The 26,290-nt window shown below is 48.8% G+C and overlaps 1 protein-coding gene across 1 annotated transcript in view; it reads left to right on the top strand.

The window, feature by feature from the left end:
* TENM4 (teneurin transmembrane protein 4) overlaps positions 1–26,290 on the top strand; it is a 682,188-nt gene that overhangs the window by 558,128 nt on the left and 97,770 nt on the right. The window contains exons 16-17 of the mRNA XM_018043333.1: positions 9,841–9,987; positions 22,320–22,536. Of these exons, the coding sequence (XP_017898822.1) occupies positions 9,841–9,987; positions 22,320–22,536 (364 nt within the window). The remainder of the gene's footprint in view (positions 1–9,840; positions 9,988–22,319; positions 22,537–26,290) is intronic.

Genomic DNA, 26,290 nt, shown 5'->3' on the forward strand with positions numbered 1-26,290 from the left:
GCTGTAGAGGGGGAGATGTGAGGGAAGCCCCTCCAAAGGCTGTGACCACAGCCTAATGGGGAAGGTGAGATAGTGTGACTGACGTGTGCTGGGGATGAAGAGGTCTGCCCTGTTCCAGACGCACAGCCAGGCACCCACATATATGCACAGCAGGCTTATTTCAGAGCCACGTTTGACACCCATCCTCACCAATAGGCTTCCTTGGTGGCTCAGACAGTAAAGAATCTGCCGGCAGTGCAGGAGACTCGGGTTCAGTCCCTGGGTAGGGAAGATCCCCTGGAGAAGGGCACGGAGCTCACTTCAGCATTCTTGCCTGGAGAATTCCATGGACGGAGGAGCCTGGTGGGCTACAGTCCATGGGGTTGCAAAGAATCGGACACAGCTGAGCAACTAACATTTAACACACTCACAAATAAGCAAAACCTCAGATTGCCAAATAATGCACTGCTTGAATATAACCCCCCAGTGGTGATGTATGATCATAACAATGGCGTATGCATTGGAAAACAAAGCATACATCATTCTAAATACCTTTTTGAGTTCATCAGAGTTGAGAAGGGGTCAGGGTTTCTTTTCTTTCACAGCGACCTCCACTGACCTGCATCTCACATTCTGTGTAAGAGGCACAAAGGAGAGACGCATCTCACTTAGAACACCAAGCATTCTGCATTCATGTGGGCGCATGTGTCCATGGAAAATACAGGAGTGGCAAGCAGATAGGCTAGCAGTATATTTGACCAAAGACTCAACCGAGTCCCCTAGTACATATCAGAGATAACTCACATCTTGCCTGTCTCCGAACCCCAACCTTCTGCGGGCACCTCTGTCCAGACAGGATTCCCCCACTCTCGCACAGCAAAGGGAAGGTGGATGGTGCTCTGGGCAGACAAAGCGCTAGTTTTCCGTGAAGCTGACGGATCAGGAGCATGGCCACTCTCGCAGCTTCCCATCCTCCTCCTCCTGGTTTCCTTATCCACATGTCCTCTTGTTTATATGATCACATTTCCAAACGCCTGGATCCCAGAGTGGGTTGACGTTCCTTTTGGCCCTTCCTGGAGAATGTGCTTGCTCTCCCTCCTTCTCTCCCGTGTTGTCCTGTCTTTGGTTTTATTTTCCTCTCCCTGGCAGGTCTGTCCCAAATGTGGGGTGCGGCCCCCTTTGTCTCCTCGGCACCTGGCATGGTTGTGTGACAGGCAGTGTTGCACTTTCTGGATCCTACCTTAAATGTGCTGTCTTTTATTTCCCAAGCGCACTATCTGGATAGGGTAGTGAAAGGTACGGTCTTCCTCTATTTCCCTGTTGTCTTTGTGCGTGTGTTTGTGTATGGGCATAACAGAAGAAACGTGCATCTAGAAATACACATGGACCCTCTAAGCATGGCGTCCCGAGGCTGCCACGTCCCGGACTTTGTCACAGCATCCACTGCCCCGCAGGCAGGGTTTTGACAACGAGACAGTTGATATACCTGGAGTGTCCTTCTTCCCTGCTCGCAAGTGCTCAACTGTTTTTGACATCGCCATCATGCTGTTATCCTTCCCTTCCCATACACCCTTTCTGCCCCATCTCATGTCTCCCTGCCCATCCCTGTGGCCCCTGGTCCATCAGAATTGAGTTGCTGGGAACCAGGGTGGGTGGTCTGAGGCAGGAAGCGACAGAGACTCAGGAGCCACCCAAGAAATCTTTTAAGAACTCCGTTCCCACTAGATACTGTGCCAGGCTCTGGAGAAATGAGGGGAAAACAGACCTCTGATCTCAGGGAGTAAATGGTCAGTTTGTTTGGATTTTTTTTTTCCCTTTCTTCAGAGAAGGCCTGACTTAGTTAAGTTTTATCTTTGCAGAGTGTTCCCCACAGGCAAAGTAACTCTTGCCATTTACATTAAGTTGATGGGACCTAATTTCGCAAAAAGGCCTCACTGCTATAAGAAGAGGAGAAGGCAATGGCAACCCATTCCAGTACTCTTGCCTGGAAAATCGCATGGATGGAGGAGCCTGGTAGGCTGCAGTCCATGGGGTCACTAAGTGTCAGCACGACTGAGCAGCTTCACTTTCACTTTTCACTTTCATGCGTTGGAGAAGGGAATGGCAACTCACTCCAGTGTTCTTGCCTAGAGAATCCCAGGGACGGGAGAGCCTGGTGAGCTGTCGTCTATGGGGTCACACAAGAGTCGGACACGACTGAAGCGACTTAGCAGCAGCAGCAGCTCTAAGAGGAAGTCTCTGAATGATCAGATATGTGTGTTCCAGAAAGGCTCCAAGATCCCAGGGGGGAAGTACCATGCCATCTTCATCTTTTTATCCTTAAGCCCTCACACAGCACCGGGTACCAAATATATGCTCAGTGCTTAGGGACACACACTCTGGGGTCCAACTGCCAGAGTTTGAATCTAAACTCCAACACTTAATGAATGCAGTGGCCGACCTCCCTCCCTTCCCTTCAAGAGTCCTTATAAAATGAACATGATAACAGAACTTGCCTCATAGGGCTGGCACGAGGATTGAGTAAAGTAGAGAATGTAAAGTGTTCAGCACGTGGGCAGGAGTGGTGCTCAGTAAATATTAGCTGTGCTGTTTCATCATCATACTCTTAGCCTTGCCCTTAATTTGGAGAAGGACTTCAGTAGCCAGGCTAATTTTTGAAACTGTAAAGAAAAAGACTAAATTGGCTCTTAATAAGAGATAGCAACTGCTGTTTAAAAATTCACGGAAAGGATTTTAGGGCAACCTAAATGACTGAATGCTTTTCAACTGAGATATCTCTGCCAAATACAGCAACGGTGATTGTGGGGCCCATCCAATGGATGCCTGGTGTTGAGAAGCAAGGTTCCTTGAATTTCACATACTGGCCTTCAACCAAGAATAAAATTATTGCAGCAAGAAAGAGTCACACCTCCGAGCCTCTTTAAAATAGGCATTTCACACATGATCATCATCAGGGGAATCCTCAAGATGGATTAAGTTTAATAATGTCACCATGTATTTGGTGAATGTTTTTCCTACTATGTGAAGTTTTTCCACATCCATGAGTCTTAAGTGAGTCCTGTGAATTTTTTTTTGACGGAACACATAGAATTATACTCATTTGATTGGAAAAGGAAATTAAAGTTGAGGAAGTTGAGTGGCCCAGCCTGGATCATACTTGTAGTAAGTAGCAGAACCAGGATTTTGTATTTCCTGGCCTAATCCATAGTTCCAATCTTCTTTCTTCTGTCATAGTCATGAAGAATGTCCCATTAATTTCCAATGTTCTTCCTCTAAACCACATCTTCCAAGCTGACACCTTCACCAGGAAGTAACCCACCTTCTCTCTCAAGCCACCTGTTCTGATCTGCAGTTCAGAAAATATTCACCAAACCTTGAGCTAGATTAGGTCAATGAATCATAAGTCACTTTAAAAGACAAATGTTTCTTACCAAAAATCTCGTTCTCCACCAAGCCCCCATCGGACTGTCTCTCTGGTATAATGGGTGCTGCTGCTGCTAAGTCACTTCAGTCGTGTCCGACTACGTGCGACCCCAGAGATGGCAGCCCACCAGGCTCCCCCATCCCTGGGATTCTCCAGGCAAGAACACTGGAGTGGGTTGCCATTTCCTTCTCCAATGCAGGAAAGTAAAAAGTGAAAGTGAAGTTGCTCAGTCGTGTCCGACTTTTAGCGACCCCATGGACTGCAGCCTACCAGGCTCCTCCATATATGGGATTTTCCAGGCAAGAGTACTGGAGTGGGGTGCCATTGCCTTCTCCGAATGGGTGCTAGTAATTCCCAAAAAAGAATTCAGAGGTTGGTATATGTAAGCCTGGGACTTTTCAGAGTAGAGTATTTTGCAGTTCAAAGACAAGCCAGCTTTTGTTCTTTCTGTCTACTTGCCTTGGTAGACACTGGAGAGACAACAGCCACCCACCAAGTATATTGACCTCCTCCTAAGTGTGAGGAAATGTGGAGCCACACAACCGAGGCCCCAGCCTCCCAGAAAAATCACTAAAAATATATTGTCACTAAAACACTAAAAATAGTTCCAACAAAACATGGTGAGGATTGTGATAGAGGACATCCCATGGCCACTTAGCAATGAGAGCCCTCCCCAGCTTAGGCAGGGCCTCATAGACCAAAACTGTGGGCCATGACATAGCATACGAGAAGCCGCTGAAGGCTTTTAAAAGCAGGATACTGACTAGATGGGGCTTCCCAGGCAGCAAAGAATCTGCCTGCCAATGCAGGAGATGCAGGTTCCATCCCTGGGTTGGGAAGACCCCCTGGAAAAGGAAATGGCAACCCACTCCAGTGTTCTTGCTGCGAAAATTCCATGGACAGAAGAGCCTGGTGGGCTGCAGTCCATGGGGGTTGCAGAAGAGTCGGACATGAGTGAGTGAACAGCATGCAAATGACTTGATGACATTTACGATTTGGAAGGATCAATCTGGCCATATTGTGGGAAAAGTGGAGAAGGAACATTTAGGAGCAAAGAGACCAATTAGGAGGCTATTGCTGTCACCTAGGTAGGAGATGATGGTGCCCTTGTCTAGAGAACTGCCTGGAGGGGTGAAAACACACAAGACGACCAGAACGAGAAACGTAAACGGGATAGGTGTGTTGTATAGCTCCTCTACCACATAAATAAAAGCTAAATACCTTCAAGGATTCTGAAAGTCTTCTAGCTTCAAAGGAGTCTTTGTAGGCTTAAACAAGAGGTTGGAAATAAAGCAGTCCCTTGTCATTTAAAGGGCATTATTTCTTTTGAAAAGCCTAGCCCTTCTCTAAACCTTAAAATTATATTATTTTGGGCTTTGGAAAATGCCCAGTATGAATCCTTCCAGAGGGGATTGTTGACGCCACTTGGGCTCTCTGAATTATTGATGTGTTTTAGGGTTGTGGAATTAATGAGTTTTAGCAGCAGGTAAGGAAGCGCATATTGCTTTAAGAAAGTCAACAGGTTCCCCCCTGAGAGGAGGCCTCTTCATACTGGCTAATGGGAGGTGTGATGATCTCAAAAGCAAATTGTTGCATGAGAGCAAACCTCACTCAAGCCACAGGTACTCCAGGTGTCTCTGAAACCCTGAAACCAGCTGGACAGTGCAGACCCTCGGGATACAGATTGGTCCATTTAAAGAAACTGACCGTGGAAAGAGCGTTCCTGTGATTTTACATGTAGAGTGGACCCTCCCTGAGAACACGGGCTCTTCCTGGCAGTTTCAGAGCTGCACAGAATGTGTGCACCAGGCCCTGTGTGCTAAGCGGAGCTCACTGGAGCAGGGCTTCCCAAAGAGGGTTTTGTGGAATAGAATTTTCCACATGATTGTAAATGATTGGGGTGGCAGCAAGGAGTTCTGAGGTCGAATTGGAAAATGTTCCAATAATCAAATACATAGGTTTCCTTGTTGTAAGACTCCCCGGAGGCTTTAATGTGTTTAATGTGACTTTCTAGGATTAGAATATAGGATATTTGGTTCCTAAACTTATTTAACTATAGAGGTTTGTTTTTGAGGAACTCATAGAACTGGTAGTTCAAAGAAGTCACTTTGAGAAGCATTGTTTGCGATTATAAGACCCGTTTTAAATTGTCCTGGAACAAAAGTGAAAGTGTTAGTCGCTCAGTTGTGTCTGACTCTCTACGACCCCATGGACTGTAGCCCACCAGGCTCCTCTGTCCATGGGGATTCTCCAAGCAAGAATACTGGAGTGGGTTGCCATGTCCTCCTCCAGGGGATCTTCCCGACCCAGGGATAGGGATCGAACCTGGGTCTCCTGCATTGCAGGCAGATTCTTTACCATCTGAGCCACCAGGCAAGCCCCATCCTGTCTTAAATTGTCTTGGAACAAAAGGTATAGATAAATAGAGTATAAAAATGTTGAGGGCAGAGGCTATATCTCATCTGTGTATACCCCAGAATTAACCCATGCCTGGCATCCAGTAGGTGTTAAGTAAAGTTTGTTGAAATTAAGAACAGAATTATCCAATTTGAGGTTATTTTGACCTTCTCTATTGGGTGGTAATACTGGAAGGGCCTAACAGAGCATCTCATCCAAACCTTTATTTTGTAGTGAGTTAGCCAAAAAGTTCATTGGGGTTTTTCTGTAAGATGTTATGGAAAAACCCAAATAAACTTTTTGGCCACCCCAATAGATGAGGAAATTGAGGTCAAGAAAGGACGAATTACTTTGCCAAGATCCCACAAGTTAGGCATGCAGAACCTAGGTCTCCCACCTCATCCACTGATCCATTTCCGCTCAAATATATGGAGTACTGGCTCTGTGCAAGGTACTAGTTTAGGTCCAAAATTACCTTTATGGAGGTTACATTCTAATGGAGGGAGTAGACCTTAAATTATTGCAAAATGAATTATTTAAGTATGTTTGGGACAGTTGCTCTCAAGAAGGACAGAGCACTAGGAAAGTCAGGTGGGCCTGGGCTGGGACTCGGGGGCCCTGAACCCATCTGTCTTACTGCTTCCTGCTGAGCTGCATGTTGGCTCCATGTCCACAGCACTGGGTTTGTCTCAGCTCTCTCTGGCAAGGTTTGTATTCATGAGGACCATAGCTTTTGACCCAAATGTTGAACAGTTTGGACTGACAAAGTGTTATTTTTTGATTCGTGAGTTTCGTAGTGAAGTTGGACCAATACAATGTTAAATAAGTCCAGTAATAATAATAGCAGCTATCATTTATTAAATGCCTACCTGTGTTATCCGCTGTGCTAAACAAGTGGTATACATTATCCCATTAACCTTCTTAACAGCTCTTTGGATTGGGTATTAGCTCCGTTTTACAGATAACACAACTGAACTTGGAGAGTTAAATGACTTGCCAAACATTGCATGGGATTCCCCAAGACTCTGCCTGCTAGTGCAGGAAACACGGGTTTAAACCCTGGATCAAGACGATCCCCTAGAGAAGGCAATGGCAGCCCTCTTCCTGGAGAAGGAAATTGCAACCCACTCCAGTATTCTTTCCTGGGAAATCCCATGGACAGAGGAGCCTGGCGGGCTACAGTCCCTGGGATCACAGAGTCAGACGTGACTTAGCAACAGCAACCAAGGAAGATCGTGGCACTGGGGTTTGAACCGTTCTGTCCCGTTCCAAAGTCCACATTCTATCATGAGGTTTGGTTTTTATTAAAAATTTAGGATGAAATGGTGTGGAACTGACACTTTCTTAGACCATCAGGATCTGAAAAATATAACCAAAAGTTACTTAGTTTTGGAAAGAGTGTGTGTAGAATGCCTAGCACAGTGGTAAGCCATAGTAAACCTTCAGTTTACGGCAGCTGTCGTTGTCTTCACCGTCCTGAAGCATCTAAATCAGGGTTTGGCAGACCAAATCTGGCTCATCCCGTTTTTATAAATAATGTTTTGTTGGAACACAGCCATGCCCATTGGTTTACAAATTGTATGTGGCTCCTTTCAAGCTATAATGGCAGAATTTGGTAATGACGGAGCCAAGAAGACCGTATGGCTCACAAGGCGCAGTTTTCAGTAGCTGGACTTTTTAAAAATACTTTGCTGACGTTGATCTAGGTAATTGCCTCAGTTTTCTTTTTGCCTTTCTATGGCCGCTATCTGGGGTCATGGATACAACTTATGATGTGACCGTCCCTCTACTCAACCTAGAGAGAAAGTCATGACATGGAGAAGACTCAGATACTGTGTTCAAGCTGTATGTCAGGCTTTGTGCGCCATGCATACATTATCTTATTTAATCCTCCCAACAACCCCATTTTATAAGTGCACTGAGGCTCAAAGGAATTAAATAAGGTGCTTGGGTCTTACAGCCACTGGATGACAGAACCAGCCTTTGGTATGACTCCCAAGCTTGTGCTCTCATTCAAGAGAAATTCTTTGCGTCTTACACAAGGCTACACCTTGGAGCAAGAGAAAGCAGTCTACTACTATCCTTAACAATTGGACCCTTGTTCCTCCGAGACTAATTTCAACATATGAGGCTTAATTTAAAGCACGTCTCGGCTGGATGGAGAAAACTTTAAATGGGACTAATTGGAGAAAGGAGGGAGGGAGCTTGTAGGTGCTTAGATCAGGAGTGGCTGAGGTCAGCTTCTGAGACAGAATGCCTGCGCGTCATTGCACTGCTCCTGTGCTTCTCAGCTGCTGTCTCGAATCCTTCTGGGTGACCCTGCTGGTGTCGTCCTGCTTCTCCCAACAGGCTTCTGCCAGGCAGTGACCCCCATGGTCTATATTTGCTTCAGAGTTTCTGTGGGACTCCCTCCTGGGCTGGGAGTACACACTCAATAAATGTTTCTTCCTTTGAATGGAAAACACAGTGGCCAGATTGACTGGTGGCTATGTTGAACATCTCAAGTCTAAATGAACATGTTCTTTTCTTCTACTTTGTAATACCAGTCAAGGATAAAAAGGCCTTGAAACACTACAGTTTTAGATTCTAATTGATCTACCATTTAGTGAGTGCCTACCTTGGCCTAGGCCTCGTACCAGACAGCCGTATCCATACTTGCTTCACTTAAGAGTAAGGAGTCAGTTTTCAGTTATTTCATGATAGAAAATTCAGTTCATAGCTGTATTTGTACCAGTTTGTTGCTGTTAATAATAAAACAAGTTTTATAGATGGCAGAGTGCTTTCACATCCATACCTTCCCCTGAGACTGAGCAGGGCCAGAAAGAAGCTATGGAAGGCATCCTGGTGAGGTGTTTTTTGATGGCCCCTCTAAGAAAGGAGTTGGCAGATTTGTTAAAAATGAGGACTTGATGAAAACCAAGCAGCAAAATAGAAGCAGGAATGAAGCATGTAACTTAACAGATTCTTGAAAAGGTGGTAAGCAAAAACCTGCAAGCTTCCTGGAATAATAACAACTCCCACCTTATGATCTAGTCAAAGCAGAACTCAGGCAGAGTCTAAATATTGCCTGACCCTCCCTGATTAAATCATCCCCGCCCTCGCAGACAGATGGCCACTCCCATGTTTGGTTGCCGCCATATTTCATACATCTCCCTCAGGGCACTTAGCAGTGAAATATTTTGCTCATACAAATCTGTCTCCTTTGATAGGCTGCATGCTCAAGAATAAGAGCTAGGCCTTATGCATGTCTGCACCTCCAGGGCTAGCCCAGAGAAGGTGCCTAATAAATGACAGGCAGGCAGACAGATGTACAGATGAACGCAATTAGGGGAGAGTGGCCTGCCCGCACCTGCACTGGCCTTCCCAGACAGCCCTCGTTAGCCGCTCTGTGGCAGTCGTCCAGGCTGCTCTGAGTGGCTGAGGATCAGATGGGAAGAAAAAGACCCCAGGACTCTTCCTAAAGCAAAGACAATTGTTCAGGAGGAAATCGGACAGAACAAATGCAAAGCCCAAGGTCCCATACGATGGACCTAGTCCCAAGGCCTGAGAAAAGTACAGCCCTTTCGAATGAGACCCAGGTGTGCTGAGGGGACAAGAGGAGTAAACGCAGAGATGATCATTCGTTTGTTTCAAACAGAGCAGAGGCAGGAACAACCGGCAAGAGTGAGCAAGGAGTGAAGAATCAGCCCCAAAGCTCCACCGGCCAGATTTGGATAAGTCCACAGCCATTGACTCTGGCTCTAGACTCCTGATCACTTTGGAAAGGGAGGGTTTTGGGTACAGAAGGTGTGGGCTTCAGACCTAGCCCCGCCACCTCCTGACAGTGCCACGTGGTAACCGTGTGGTCTGAGCCTCTGAGTCTCAGTAGCCTTAAATGTAAGGGGCAGTTCTAATGATAGGCACCCCCAGGCACCGAGGGCATCCGTGTGCTGACGACTGTGACGGTCCCCTGTGAGCTGACAGGTCAAGTGTGAGTGTGTGTGAGCACAGTCTGTGCCCGTGGTTGATCAGCCCCTGACTCTGGTTGCTTTGCCTTGCAGAGGGTTGCCCTGGCCTGTGCAACAGCAACGGCAGATGTACCTTGGACCTGAACGGGTGGCATTGCGTCTGCCAGCTGGGCTGGAGAGGAGCTGGCTGTGACACGTCCATGGAAACCGCCTGCGGCGACAGCAAAGACAACGATGGAGGTAGGGCTCTGGCACCCAAGGGCCCCGTGCGTCTCCAGGGCAGTGGGAGACGCAGAGTGGAGGGCGGGCATTACTGAGTGAATAGGCCACCAACCCACCAGCTGTCCAGTCCAGGGGGCCCTCAGGGTAGTCATAAGACAGCAACTGTCATCTACGGAATAAGCACGTATCCTTGTTGTTCCATTGGAATTAATTAAACTTAACTGATGCAAACAAAATCCATTGCCATCTGACAGCAAGTGCAGAGGAGAAGGCATATGAATGAAGGAATTTTCTCATAATGCATTAATGGAGTGAGTTGCCTAGCAAAGTTATGAGATTCCCCCACTGGAAATGGACAAGAAGAGGCTACCCCAATTCTGTAGCACAGAAAGTGCCAGAAAGGATGCTTCTCCAAGGGGAGGGTGGTTGAGTTACCTTTGGTCGAGGTCCCTTCTCCTCTGGTTCTGGTGATAACGCTCACCAAGAGTCCTGGAGGCCACCTTTGCCCCCACACCTTCTGTCCCTGTGGGTTTGTAGTAGAATTCATCTTTGCTGTTGGCTTTTTTTTTTTTTTCAAGTGCTAGGCAGTCAGAACCCTGAGGAAGAGAGGCCTACTCTTGTGGAACATGTATTAGCTGAGAATAAATAGGCCAGGGTTCTAATCCCAGTTCTGTCTTTGGCCCTCTGTGTGTCGCTAAGCAAGCTACTCGAGTCAGTGGGCCTCACACTCCCTACTTATAAAATGAGGCCCTCGGATCATCAGAGCCCTTCCAGTCTTTATCTTAGTCCTAGGATTAACCTTTGTCTATCTGTTGTGTGAAACATGGATAAATACAACCACAATGTGCTTTAGTTTCCTACTTGGAAAATGGGATGATTCTTTGTGCCTCTACCAATCTCAGGGGGTTAATAGAATAAAAAGATATTCGGAAAAAAAAAAAAGATCGGAACATTTAGCCCTCCTTTTTGAATGATGGCCTAACAGTTGACCTCATCAAAAAGATGTGTTTATGCAGCTTCTATGTTTATGCCAAGGGACTTTCTGGTCTAAAACTGAAAATCCAAGGCCAGAAACTCAGCATCCCAACATTTGGGAAGCTTCTACTTAGTGCAGTTCAACAATCGCAGAGCAGCATGAGGACTGAAAGGCCAGTGTGTGTTGTCGTGATTATTCTGGTTCACTTGCCTCAAGTTGGCTCCAGCTGCTCTGGGCTGTTTCAGACCACTGGTCTTTGTCCGAGCCCCCAGCTTTCAGACCTTATATCTGCTGCCTGAATCCAGGAGGAGGCCAAGCCCAATGCATCCAGTCCTTGGCCCCGTGGAGTAATTTTCCACAGGGAGCCTGTGGGGTTGGGCCACGGTAGGCAGGCAGAGACAGCAGGTCCATGCTCTCCTCCTGAGACCTCACAGGACTGAAATGTCCTTTAACCTGAAACGTGCAAAGCTCATTAATTCTTCTGCTGCATAAATATCCAGAGTTCCCTGTTAGGGGGCCAGGCACAGGCCTGGGACAGGCCACAGAAGTCCTGTCCCCACACTGCAGGAACTCAAATGAGGGAGAAAGACCAAAGTGAAGTGCTAACGGACAGTGAGACAGGCTGGTGCAGAGTTCCATATTGACTATCGTGGGGGTAGTAAAATGTTCATCAAGAAGGCCATAGTTGAGTAGGCAAGCTTTATTGGAAAGGAGAGAGCTTTCCATTTGGAGAAAACATTACAAGCAGAGCAAGGGCACCGTGTAGCCCCGCCTTCCGGGAAGATAAAGGACAGTCATGTTTGATCTTCATAAGAAGGAGATGTCAACCTGATTATCCCCCTAACTGCCCCCTTCACTTTGCCTGTGTAGACACAGTTCCATGACCAGCAATGACATTCATGTAGTTAGCAAAGAAAGGGAGAGGAGCCATACCATGAAGTCATTCCCTTTTCAGGAATCCAGGGTGTTGGCCAAAGCCTTCAGAGGGCTGTTGAATATCCACAGCAAAAGAACTGGATGTCCTTGAGAAGTGCCAGGAGAAGGTATAGCTCCCCAAAATGCACATCCCAGAATAAGTCATAAAACAAGGTCCGTTTACTCCATCGCATGAAGCACAGTGCCCACGTACCCTCTGTTCACTGTCCTGCAGAGCTAGCCTCCCAGGGCCCAGACTCCCCAGGGCTGACAGGGCAGGTGGGGACGCAGGAGCCCAGAGCCCCACAGCCCTGGAAGGGCTTCTCATCATTGGAAATGGGGCTGAGCCAGACCCCAGGGGAACAGAGCCTTCTCCAGCTGTCATGGAGGCGAACCAGCAGGAAGTGGGAAAAAACAGTCAACAGACCGCCAAGTACAGGAGAATATACCTCTTCCATCTGCGGAGCATGTTTGGACTGGAGTGAGCGCTTATATACTTTCTAGCAAAGCCACACACAAGTACTGTAACCTGAGGTCACTCACTCAGCAAACATTAACTGAACATCTCCTCTGTATCGGGCCCTCTCCTGGGTTCTGAGACTTCAGAGACAAGTAAGACACAGTCGCTACCCTTGTGACGTTCACAGTCTGGAGAGAGAGAGAAAGAGAAACAGCACCTGTCACAGATGGGGTAGAATCATGGCAGTGATAAAGGAGCATCCCTCATGCAGCTGATGTTATCAAATGCCCGGTACCCTCCTGGGAACTGTGATGTCCCATGGGGCTTCCAGTCTAGCCAGGAAGACATCCATGGATCATCCTGGTTGGGAAGACAACGGGCTGGGGGCACCACACTGTTGAGGGAGCTTGACCTTGGGTTCTGAACTGTGAAATGAGGCGGCAGCCCACCTCAGGACCCTCTCAGTTTGGTGGGCTCTCTACCCATTGGAGGAGCCAAGAGGAAGGGGAAGGGGTCCCCTCCCGGCTTTGAAGGATGGCACAGATGAAGCAACTATAGGAGTTAGGCTGTCCCCAAGTGCTGAAGGGGGCAAGACTGTCCTCCCTGGCCCCTCTGGGTCTTGGCCAAACAGGGGCAGTTTTAGTGGAGGGAGAAACAGGGCAGGCTCTACCCAGCAACATGGGGTGAGCCAGAGTAAGCACTTGGCTGTCTGAGGTTTGGTCAAGCACACAGTCGTTGGGCTTCTGCTATCTCCCAGGTCGCAGGCTCCTTTCTCAGAGGATATCAAGACCAGCGAACATGGCCCAGCCTCTTCTCCCTCAGGAAGCTCACAGTTATTTGTAAGAAATCGTTATTCACACATCTAATGGAGGCAGAATGAATGAGCACCTTTATTTCAGTCATGATGTGGGACAGAGCAGGATCCCAGATAAATAAGCCAGAAAGTGAAAATGATGTCACTCAGTCATGTCTGACTATGCGACCCCATGGACTGTAGCCCGCCAGCCTCCTCCGTCCATGGGATTTTCCAGGCAAGAGTACTGGAGTGGGCTGCCATTTCTTTCTCCAGGGGATCTTCCCAAACCAGGGCTCGAACTCGGGTCTCCCACATAGCAGGCAGACTCTTTACCATCTGAGCCATCAGGAATCCCTAAATAAGCCACGGTGGAGGGAAAAAAGTGTTAGAGTCTCGCTGAGTGATTGCTTTTGGCTGATGTGACGTCGGGGGCTTGGAGAAGGAATTCGCAGCGGTTATTGTAAGTAACAGGACTAGAGGAGGCAGAGAACACAGACTTGAGCTCCCTCCTACTGCCCTGCCCGTTGCAGACAGGAAAGCTGGGGCCCGGAGCGGGGAGGTGATGTCACAATCATCAGAGTCGCACAGAAAGTCAGTAACACGGCTGGACTCGGACCCGAGACCCTTGAGCCATTCCGTGTGATCTCGTGGACCGCCGCCCCATGGTGTTTCATCTTCCTCCCAGACGTGTAGTGTGAAAACTTAGTCCAATCTAAGCAGGCTACAGCAGTGCCACAGGCGGGACCAGAGGATGACAGTGATAGCTCATATAAGCAACTGGGCACCCACCCAACAACACTGGGGGGCGTCTGATTCTGATACCCTCACTATGTCCTTATGATGAGGAAGCTAGGGCTTAGCAAAGGGATGCATTTGGCTCAGGTCACACAGCTGGAAGGTGGCAGAAACTGTATAGTCCCTGGGGGCTGGCCACACAAGAGCTTTCCAGGATGCCTGGACCTCAGACTCACGATTCCATCATAAACCTAACCATGGCCCTGCAAGTTATCTGAAAACTCCTGGCGTCTCTTCCTTCCCAATTTGCTAGGCTTAACGCAGTTCTTTACAAATGAAACTTGAGCTTCAAGCTTCCTGAAGAAAGCTGTCGCAGGGGTTTTTAACTGAGACCCCCGAAAACGTGTTTCGCTGTATGGCTGAGTCGGGTTTCGCTTTATTGGTTTGCTTCTGTTTTCGCTTATGGTTGTTGTCTAGATTTTAAAGCAGAGAACAGATCCTGAATGTGAGTTAGTGACTCCCAATCTCTTAATCCGCTGTCAGGGCTGCCCAGTCAATCTAACCTGCCTCCAGATTTCACTCCAAGCCCTGGTTGGTGAGGGGCAGCAGCAGGGCAGGCTGGCAAGCAGAGACCCTGAACCACATGGTGAGGTACATTTGACAAAGAAGATGTGCCCTATGCTTACGTGCCCTTCAGAAAGGCCCCTGTGACACGCTGTCCCATGCACCTTCTCACATATTCTCACCGACCGTCCGAGGGGGCATTTGTGCCATTTCAGAGATGGAAAAACTGTGGCCCAAAGATGCTTGTTGTTGTTCAGTCACTATGTTGTGTCCGACTCTTTTCAACTCCATGGACTGTAGCAGGCCAGGCTCCTCTGTCCCCCACTACCTTCTGGAGTTTACCAAAGATGCTAAGTGACTATAAAATAAGAATAACAAGGCCTGCCTTGCAGGGTTACTGTGAGGACTACAGAGGGTGTATTTAAAGGGCCTGAGAAGCAACATACCACAGTGATTAGAAGCAGGATCTGTACCCAGACGGTCTGGATTCAAATCCTGGCTCCCCCATTTGCTGGCTGTATAACCTTGAGTGAGTTATTCAACTTCTCTGAGCCTCAGCTCGTCACCTGCAAATGTCATCTCTCTTTGTCTTGCTCCTTTCCACCTGTAATCACAGAAGTGTGATGTTTATTATAAAATAAATACATATTCATATATAAATCACTTTTAAAAATTAGAATTATATTCTCTATAAAATTTTACAGTCTACTGGTTAGACTTATGATTAGACTGTATTTTTCCATATCGTAATATATCTTGACCATTTTCATCTTTTAGTTAAAATTTGTATTCCAAACTGCTACATGCTTACTGCTGGAAGGAAAAAAAAATTCAAATATACATAAATGAAAACAGTAGCCATCATTTAGAGAGCATCTCTAAGGGCCAGGGGCTGGGCTGGACATTCTGTGTCCATAAACTCCAGCCCCTCGCGATGCACTTGAAAGGCAGACGCTAAGGGGCTGGGAAGCTGAGGCTCACGGAGCTGATGGGGCTTTCCCAAAGTCACACCGTGAATCAGTGGGAAAGCTAGGATGCAAATGGAAGCCATACTTAAAAAGAAGTCAAAGAAAGGAAACATCCACTGGAATTTAAGCACCCATACCCCTTGTGATAAAGGAGCTTAAAGCAGCTTCAAAGTGTGTTCATCTCTGTAGACTCTGTTGGCCCCATAAAACAATCATGGATTGCAATTCAGGTCATTGATAGATGCAACCTGGAGGGAGAAATTTCAGGAAAACTGAGAACAAAGCTCTCTGTCCTCCCTTCTCCTCCTCATCTCCCATCGTTGGCACATAAAGCCATAGAGTTTGGCCACACTTCAGACTATCTCTAAACCACGTTTCTTGTGATAAGAGACAAGAGAAAAATTGACCTTTAAAAATCCTGCATTCTGAGGAGCAGATAAAGATTTTGCAAGCCTTTTCACCGAATGCACAGAATTTATTACAGCAGATGACAAAAACTTCTCCCAGATGTGTACAGACGAGGAGGCACATTCCACCCTCCACCCCCCGGGGCCTCCCCAGATGCTGCTCACAGCCTGCCATAAAACACGTCTGGGGCCAGACTGCAGGCAGCCGCGAGATGAGGTCGGCGGGTGGGCTGCTGAGCCCGGGGAGGAGTTAAGCCTGCAGAGAGAGCTGGCTGGACTGGTTAGACGGGGTCCACAGGCCCATCAGGCTAAGGGACCAAGCAACCAACTCTGATGAAAAGAGTTTGCTAGGCCATGAATTGCCCACACCCGCCCCTAGCTCTGCTCTCCTTTCGACTTCTTCTTGCCCATCCTTCTAGTCTCAGTTTAAGCATTCTGTCTTCCAGGAAATATTCCAGCCCTCAGCCCATATTGGGGTCCCCTCTTTGGGCTTCCACAGCACACCCAATTGGGGACCCCAATATGGGCTGAGAGTTCCTTCTTCCCCTGCACATGGTTATCTTGCTCTGACTCGCCACACTTGGGAGTCCTTTGGAGGCGTGATGGTTTTCTTCCTGTCTGTCCAGTGCCAAGGGCAGGGCCCGCCAGCCATGTGGCAGACGCTGAAGGATCAGAGCAGACCTGTCCTGTGTGCCTGCTTTCTAAGGAGAGGAGCAAGCTCTTCCTAGGGTGGAGGGGGTGCGGGGGCAGGGATGACTTCCGTCACACCCTGTAGCCCTCGGTGGGCCCAGTGGAACTGATGGAGCTGTTTGACTTGGGATCCTCACTCATTCATTATTCAAGTTTTCATTCTTTCAACAAACATGCTCACGGTGCATCGGGCAGTGTGCTATATGCATATGGGATAAGAAGCAAGTCACGTCTGCCCTCTGTGGACGGGGGAGCCAGGACGTCCAAGAAATGCTGGAGAAAGAGATGCAGGCCGTGGAGTAGGGCCTGAATTTGGAGACAGAGAAGAGAGCAGGGCCCCAGCTGCCACTGCACTAGCGGCGTGGTTTTGGGGTAAATCAACTAACCTGATCCCAGTGTCCTCTTTGTAAAGATGAGAAGGCCAGCTCCGTCACCACCTTCTACAGAGCCCTCAGCGCCTGTCGCTTTCTGTGAACGTTCCAGCAGGCGGCCACCAGGGTAGATGGGCCTGTGGCATAGAAAGGCCACAAAGTGACTGTTAGGCGGGTTAACCCCGGGGGCTGCCCTCCGCTCCCCCCAAGAACTGATGGGGACACTGACAGCAGAGAGGGACTTGGTCGCCTGAGGCCGCAGCACGCCCTGGCAGCTGTGAAGATCACAACACAAACAGGGAGCCACTGTGGTCAGGACTCCGACTGATGGCACAACTCTTCACCAGTTCCTAGGTGGCACCCCTCTCTGCAGAGGGTGATGGACACCAAGGCTTTTTTCATTGAAGTTCTCATGGCTGGAGAGTGACAGGCTCAGGGAAGGAACCCTGTCTTCAGGCTTCTTAGCCTGGATTCTTTCTCTCCACTTGCCCTTCTCAAGGTCAGGGACACCCATGGGCCGGCTGGGCACTGAGGAGGAATGCAAGAGGAGATGGCGCAGCCGTCATCCTCCAGGGGGTGGCACAGGACGTACATGGAAGTGTTAGCAGAGCCTCGCTGCACACATCAGGTGGCGTCTCGTCCCCACGTGGCATCTCGTCACCATGTGGCATCTCATCACCATGGGACTTCATGTTCAAGGGTCAGGAGAACAAGAACTACTCTGGAAAGTTCATTTAGTGCCCCGGAGACGTGGCCACCTTTTTCTTTTTTTCTCAACCTACCATTCATTTCTTTTTTTTTCTTGCCTGTCTTTTTAATCTCTATTCTGCCTTTTTTCTAGCTGTTTCCTTCTCCCTTCCCTGCACCCCTCTCTCCCACCAGAGGCCACAGCTGGGTGCAGCATTGCTGAATGGCCGGAGCCTGAACGGCCTCTGACCCTTCAGCTGCCCTTCTTCACTTCCACCAGATAAGGAGAGAGAGGGGGCCTTAGAACTATATGGGTGAAGGGAATTTCTGGAGGAAACGTGTAATTTCCCCCAAGTTGGAGTTTTAGGGTTTAGGAGGGCTTTATTGAAAATTTGAAAGAAGTAGAGGAAAACCTTCTCTGTTTTCCTGATGGGTTTGGGAGTTTTGCTTTTGCTGTTATGATCACAAGGGTCTCTCAAGGAGAATAGGCAATGCAGCAAACATGGACAAAAGTCAACCAATGTGTGTATAACATACAATTAAGTGAGATAAGTGCATGGAAAATCTAAATGTCTTTAGCCAAAACCTGAGAATCTTGAAAACCATATATTGCTGTGTTTCTAACCTACCCCCAAATTTACTTTTCTATCCCCACAGTATACTTTTTCTTCTAACTATGACTTTTCTAAAATTTGTCATCCATGCCGAAGAGGCTGAAACCGTACAAGAGTCTCGGTTACTGTGAGCAGCTATACACTCTGCTGCAGGCTGCCATATGCTGCATTTGAAAATACAGAGAAGGGTTTGCTTGGAAGCCGGTCTCAAAAACTGTGGCTCTGATGAGAATCTCGTGGGCCCTACTCATTTTAAAACTATTGTTATGTATCTCATTTAGCTGTGATGGTCTCTATTAGTAGGGTTTAGCCCACATTTACAACTCAGCAAATATTTGCCGATTGAATGATGAGGGAGCTTCCACATAGGGAGCTGTAGGCGGGCAGCATTCCTGGCTGGACATTAATCACTCTGTGCTGTGAGGTCTACAATAAACAGCTCCACAGTCCCAGAGTCTCTCCTAAGAGCAGGGTGTGTGATACGTCCCCATTCGGAGAACCTCAATCTTCAAGTCCCCTGGGGCCTCTGCTTCCCTAACTCGTAGGCGTGTTGCTGTGGCTCTGTTTCTCTGACTCAGTTCTCCAAGGCCAGACAGACCATCTGCAGAAAGAGCTGCCCTGAAACACGGGTGTAGGGAGGGCAGCTCTGTTACTGGGATCCCTGTTCAAGGGGAGCACCCAGCCAGGGGCGGGTAGTAGCTCATGTCTGTCGAGCCCTTGCTCAGGTGCTGGTCTTCGTGCTGAGTGTGCTATGCCCGTGATCTCACCTAACCCTCCCAGCGTCTCTCTGAGCAAGGTCTGACTGTTCATGTTACAGACAGGTGAACTTAAAGGTCAGAGCCCTTACAGAGACTTTAAAATTTCTACCCGAATAGTCAACTAGATCATCACCAGGGCCCTCTCACCACAAGAAGCAGCAATTTTGTTTAAGATGGCATTTTTCTAAAGGAAAGAAGTAAGGGGTATGGAAAACCCCAGATTCCAGAGGCATGGATGAAGCTGGAAGCTAAGGCAGTGGGTGGGGACCCTGAAATGAGTCAGCCCTGGTCTCTAAGAGCTTGCTGTGTGGGGAGGGAGACAGAGAACACGAGAATTATAATACAGTGAGATGAGTGCAGTGGTGGAGGTCACCAGCACGCTGGAAGAGCACAGCAAGACTCATAAAGTCGGGTTTTCCACTTAAATAGTTCCTACATCCCTTCAGGGACAGAGAACCTTTTCTATTTCACAAAGAACTGAGTTCAGATTCCGAGTCAGCTTCTTTACTGACCAACTGTGTGATCTTGACCAAGTCACCTTAACCTCTTGGAACCTCTGGTTCCTTCCCGTCAAAAACGAGGGCTATGGTGGTGACAGTGGCTACTTCACAGAACTGGGAAGATTCACGGACATTTTTCTTGCAAACGTTTCTTGGAAAGCATTTAGCACAGTGCCTGGCCCTCAGTAGGGCGCAGCTGTGATCATCATCATCGTCATTTAATACAAAAACCGATAGTAGTCATTCCTGGCTAAGCTTCCAGCCAGGACCAGAGAACAGGAAACCGCTCTTCCAAGGTGCCACGAAGCAGGGTGTTTATGAAGAGGTGAAAGACTGGTTTCCAGGGACTGCTCCGGTGGTAAACAAGAGCAGGCAGGAGCTAATAAAATTTCAAATTAGCCATGACTTTTCACGGCCCTTCAATTGTGCCGGCTGATTTAATGGTCAGCGTCCCTGCTCGCCGGGATTGAATAATGGAGCATTTCTGCAGAGTTATGGATGCAGCAGCTGAATCTGTCATGCGAACATCAATAGCAGAATGCAAATAACCCTCAGCTCGGGCTGTAATTATGTGTTTAAGCAATGTCTGACAGGGGCAGCCCGAGAATGTGTGATGGGGCCAGCCGACTGCGGGAGAAGACAGGTGCTTGGCTCGGCAGTTAGCTGCTGGACCTGGGAGCTGGGCCAGGAGGCACGAGGCAGGACCCAGGACCCGGCCCGAGTGAGGGGAGGCCTTTCCGCCACATCTCTGGTGAGCACACGCAGGACGGTTGGCCCCCCACTTTGGGGAGTCATGTTCCAGGGTCAGGAAGAGAAACTGCCTCTTGTGCTGTGCTTAGTTGCTCCGTCGAATCCAACTCTTTGTGACCCCGTGGACTGTAGTTCACCAGGCTCCTCTGTCCATGGGACTCCGCAGGCAAGAATACTGGAGTGGGCCATTCCCTCCTGCAGGGGATCTTCCCAAGCCAGGGATTGAACCCAGGTCTTCCGCATGGGAGGCAGATTCTTTACCATCTGAGCCACCAGGGAAGCCCACCTCTTATTAAGCACTTATGATATATCAGGTATTCTGCCAGTTTTGAGGACATATACTGTGTTTTTCACGTAAATAAGAATTATGTAAGGAACACTCTTATAAGTCACAGTAAGAGATGTGAGAAACTGAGGCCAGGGAGTTTAAGTAACCTGACCAAGGTTACACAGTAGTAAGTCTCAGAGCCAGGATTTGACCTTTGAAGCCCATTCTCTGTACCACAGTGCTGCCCTCAAGGAGGGCAGAGCAGACGGGCCTTAGACACCATGCAGAAGTTGGGAGAGAAGGACAAGGGATTTTTTTGTCCCAACTTATTAAGGAAAAAAACTGGGTTTCAGGGAGGTCATGGAGCTTGCCTGAGGCCACAACACCCTGAGACTAGTAAAGAGGCTTAAGGGTGCACGTTGTATGTGCAGAACACTATGGCCAGCCTCTATATTGTAGATCCACGGAGACAAGAGAAGGAGTATATCAGAGCTGAAGAGATGGAAGTGAAGAGGGGTTAAGAATGGGGACTCATTCAAAGCCATTCTTCCAGGCAGTTCTGGGGCTTGCGCTTCAGTGTCTGAGCCTCGGGATCCTCCCACCATACCACACTGTTTCACAGAATTGAATGAAGATAATGCTTTTCTGCCTTTTATGGACTTGATTCATATGTCACTTAACTCATTCCCTTGTCACTCGTTTATTTAACAGTCAGGTCTTAAACACCTGTGCCAAGTGCTGGGGCTACATCAGAGACAACCAGAGCAGGACCCATGCCCTCAGAGTGGTGAGGAAGTTTGCCCAGAATCACTGGAAGCAGGAGACACAGAACCCCAGCCTGCAGAAGGACACACGTGCTCAGGCTCTTCCCTGCCTACAGAGCGCACAGGCTGCCTACAGTACTGCTCTGGGCAGTATTGGCGTTTCTAAGCTGTTCTACTGGGTGCCCGTAAAAGCACTTTGGGATAATGAGACCAAAAATCTGTGGTCTGGTGGAATTTCTTTCTTTGCACTTCAAGAAGCTGCAAGCTGCAATATAATTTTCACTCCTAAAGAAATCCACCCATGTGGTAAAGAGAATTCTCTGCTAATGACAACTCGGTCAGTGACCTGAAACCATCCAGCAAACTCACAAAGCCCCTCTCACAGAAGGCAGAGGCGGCTCCCCGCACATTTGTCTCGCAGCTGGGGGAGAGGCTGGAGCTCGGCCGCCTCTTCCTCACCCCCAGATCCCATCAGTCTACTGTTTTTACCTCTCTGTTGTCTCTCCAAACCACTGTCTTCCCTCATCCCCACTGTTCCTCCTCCAGTCTCAGGAACCGTTATCACTCCTGCTGCATGGAGGCCCCGGCTCCTACAGCTCCTTTGTCCTTGATACAGGAGATGTGCTTTCAGCAACACAGTGACTTTCAAGTGAAGTCATCCCCTGCTTAACACCTTTCAGTAACTCCTGTTGTCCAGAGGGTGAAATACAGACTCCCTAACGTGGCCAGGGAGGCCCAGCTGTCTGCTCCTGCAAAACTCACAGCCTGATCTTGTGCTATTCTCCTCACTTTCTGAGCCCAGCGTTTGAAGTTAGCGATCCACATTGTCCAGTGTGTTCTCTCACCTCAGGGCCCCCATACATAGAATTCCTTCTATCTCTCTGAAAAGAAAATAAATAACACACGTCACACTGCACACTGGCTTGTCCATCTCTGCTACTAGACTAGTGGGGTGGGACCTGGAGCCCCTGAATCTCCTTGGTGCCCAGCAGAGGCCTCAGCTTGTATCAGGCACTTTTATACCGTCATTCAGTGAGTGGAAAGTAGAGAAGTGAATGAAGGCAGTGTGGACAAACGATGCAGATTGCACATAGCAGTACAAACGCCCTGCTCTGTCACCCCTGCAGACGGCTTGGTGGACTGCATGGACCCCGACTGCTGCCTCCAGCCCCTCTGTCACGTCAACCCGCTGTGCCTGGGCTCCCCTGACCCTCTGGACATCATCCAGGAGACACAGGCCCCTGTGTCCCAACAGAACTTGCATTCCTTCTACGACCGAATCAAGTTCCTCGTGGGCAGGGACAGCACGCACATCATCCCTGGGGAGAACCCCTTTGACGGAGGGTGAGTCCAGCTCTGGCCGTGGTTCTCGGAACGGGGAATGAGCCGCCTCCAGGGCTCCATCTGTGTGGCTGGGAGTGGGAGGAGACTGGGAAGGGGTACACAGCACTGAAGGCTCTGGGTGGACCATCGAGGGGGCAGGGAAGTGGCCTCAGGTACCCACGTTTAGAAAACTGCTCTCCAAGGCATCTGGCATTTTTACGAGCAGAGTTGTGTTGTCCTCGCTGGGTGATGGATGGAGAGAGTAAGAAATCAAAGGTCCAAGGGGAATCTTGGATCAATACCCACTTTGCAGTCCGATCTTACTGATGCCCCGGTCTCCAGATGAGCTGAAGGTTCTGACAGTCTTCTCCCTCAGAGCTGATGCCGGAGACTTTAGTAGGCTGGGGGTGGGGCTGCCCCTGCTGGCACCCAGGCACATGCCCGGGCATTCTTTCACCAGTGTTCAGCGGTGTCTGATCTACTGGACAGTTTGGTACCAAGGTCTGCACTGTGCCGAAATTGCAGACTTGAGTGGAGCACAGTCCCTGCCCACTGGTCACTCACAGTCCACTAGGGAGACAAAAAGTCATTCCAGCGTGATAGGCCAGATATGTGCCCACAGGATACTCTGGAAGCATAGAGAAGGCGCTTCTGGGCAGGAAAAGGCTAAGACTTAAGAACTGAGTCTTAAAGATGACAAGTAGCTCAGCCAGGCGGAGTTTTTCAGGGAAAGAGAACAGCTTCTGCAAAGACCCAGGGGCAGGAAAGAGTACACGCATGCATGCTCAGTCATGTCCAACTCTTTTGCGACCCCATGGACTATAGCCTGCCAGGCTCCTCTGTCCATGGGATTCTCCAGGCAAGAATACTGGAGTGGGTTGCCATGCCCTCCTCCAGGGGATCTTCCCAGCCCAGGAACCAAACCTGGGTCTCCTGCATTAGCAGGCAGATTCTTTACTGCTGACCCACCAGGGATGCCCAGGAAAGGCTACAGGAGCCAGCAAAAGGCAGCGCTGTTTGCTCTGCTCCCCAGATCAGGGTCTCTGACCTCGGGAAAGATAGCTAAGCAGGAGGGAATTGTGATCATTTCTTTTGCACGTCTTCCAAGGTAGTGTCTATGCCAGATACACACAGAGCTTTCTCAAAACGTCAGCCCAGTTCAGCTCAGCAGTCACGTACTGTGCCCTCTGTGTTCATGCCTTCTGTGCCAGAGGGTTCCTGCCCTAAGGGGACAGGGTAGGGGTAGGGAGGAGGGACAGGAAGAATGAATGACATTCCCCCAGTTCTACTAAAGAGGGAAATCCGCACAGCCAGTCATCAGCTTCATCGTCAGCTGGCTCTGAGGAATGCTGGAGAGAGGACTCTCTTACTGAGATGGCTGGCAAGGGCAAGGAGGAGCCTCACCTCAATAGATCACCCAGAACGTCTGTTTGTAGTTCAGAAGCAAACCTGAAACTCACACAGAAGTTAGGGCTGAGGATCTTGATTCAGGCGCCATCAACAAGCAAGTGGTAGATGAAACCGTGAACACCTCAGGTGTGTGATCCAGGAAAGTGTGGAAGGAGGGAGGGGCAAGAACCTAAGAAGGACTCCTGGGGAGTCACCTTGGGAAGTGGAATTACCATCCTCAGAGAGGAGTTGGGAATCCATGGAGGAGGCCCTCTCCTGGGACGTGATGGATCTGGGACTCCAAGGCCTAGACTGCCCCAGCCCTTCCACACAGGGAGCAATGACAAGATGGGAAGAGAGAAGTCAGGGGAGTGCCCTGAGCCCAATAATCGCGGCATCCTACAAGTGTGTCAGAGCATTTGGATTTTAACTTTCTTAGAGGTGAGAGTATGTGAGAGTCCCCTTCAGCTCACCCTGAGAATACTGAGAGCCTCAGAGGTTAACTGATCTTCCCCAGTGCATAGGCCAGTGAAGTGGCAGAGCCAGGAGCAGAAGCAGAGTAAGGAGAAAGCTACTCATTTATCTTGGCCAGAAATTCTGCTTTTGTCTCCAGGTACAAAGCTTTCTGCTCTTTTTATTCAATTGTGTGATTTTGTATGTATGCTTGTGGGCCTTCCCGTGGCGTGAGTTCTTTTAATCAACTGGATGTAGAAATATTACTCCTACCAAGGGAGATATTATTTAATACTTGCTTAACCCTTCTTTACTGGACTGTCATGGGATCTGATTAGGGCTCTGACTGGTTGGCTGCCGATGGCTCTTCTGATTAAGGGGTGTCCTCACCATGCCATCCTGATCAGTGCCAGTGGGGACCATGTGCTCTGGTGCTTCACCAAGCCTGATGCTTACATTGTCACAGATCACGTGGCACCTACCCAGGAATTTAGGTATCGTTTCTAACAGTCTGATATGCCCTTAAGGAGCCTGTCTGGTGCGGAACTTGAGAAACCTCTACTGGAAGAAATGGGCTGCTCAGCAGAGAGAAGAGAACATGGGCTTTGGAGCAAGGCCAGCTTGTGTCTCAGATCCGGGCTCTGCTACTGCTGAATGCACGTGGCTTTGGGCAAGGGCTTAATATAGTGAATATGTAAATTTCTGCTGCTGCTAAGTCACTTCAGTCATGTCCGACTCTGTGCAACCCCATAGACGGCAGCCCGCCAGGCTTCCCCGTCCCTGGGATTCTCCAGGCAAGAACACTGAAGTGGGTTGCCATTTCCTTGTCCAATGCATGAAAGTGAAAAGTGAAAGTGAAGTCGCTCAGTCGTGTCCGACCCTCAGTGACCCCATGGACTACAGCCTTCCAGGCTCCTCTGTCCATGGGATTTTCCAGGCAAGAGTACTGGAGTAGGGTGCCATTGCCTTCTCCCATGTAAATATCTGCCAACCCTCTAAACTGAGTCTGCCACGACAGGACCACATCTTACTCACTTTCACATTTAGTAGTTGCTCAAGATAAATATGCATATATATTACCTTGAACAAGAAAAAGGTGGAAGGAAACAAGGAGAAAAGGAGGAGTGGGGAGGGATAGTGGGACAGAGAATAGTTGGATGTATTGTCTGTTTTATTTAATTTTATACTGAGGATTCAAGAGTCCAGAGAGGTTCAATTATCTGCCGAAATCACATTACCAATTAGTAGCAGAAGCAGGAGTAGAAGTCAGCTCCCAGATCATTGTTTATGTATCTGTCACCTTCAGTTACATAGCAGAGGCTTTGAAAGCAGAGACCATTCATCTCTCCAAACCTGTATGACTTAGGGCAGAGCCTGGAATAGAGTATTTGCTCTAAAATGAATGGATCATGGAAGCTTCCAAATGTTACTGCAAACATTCCTTTTACCTAACGTTTGCCTAAATCATCATGCCCAGCTCCTCACTCATCTAGATTCGCAGGAAACAGCTCCTGTGTTTCACTACTTTCACTACTAAGTATCCCCAGATTCTAAGTGACTGGAAACCTACAAACAAGGCACACGTGTGTGCCAAGTCACTTCAGTCATGCGCAATGCTTTGCGACCCCCTGGACTGTAGTCCACCAGGCTCCTCTGTCCATGGGATTCTCCAGGCAAGAATACTGGAGTGGGCTACCATGCCCTCCTCCAGGGGATCTTCCCAACCCAGGGATCAAACCCAGGTCTCCTGCATTGCAGATTCTTTACCAGCTGAGCTACCAGGGAAGCCGTATTCTACACTGCAATTTGTACAGTCTGAACGGAGCCCGTTTAACAGGTTCCAAGAAGCAGGCTGTCACCCAGTGACCTAATGGCATTTCTGAGCCTGGCAAGGAGCCCCAGCTGTTTCCTGTGAGGTACAGGAGCTTCACTC

Source organism: Capra hircus, chromosome 29, assembly GCF_001704415.2.
Source record: "Capra hircus breed San Clemente chromosome 29, ASM170441v1, whole genome shotgun sequence".
NCBI lineage: Eukaryota > Metazoa > Chordata > Mammalia > Artiodactyla > Bovidae > Capra > Capra hircus.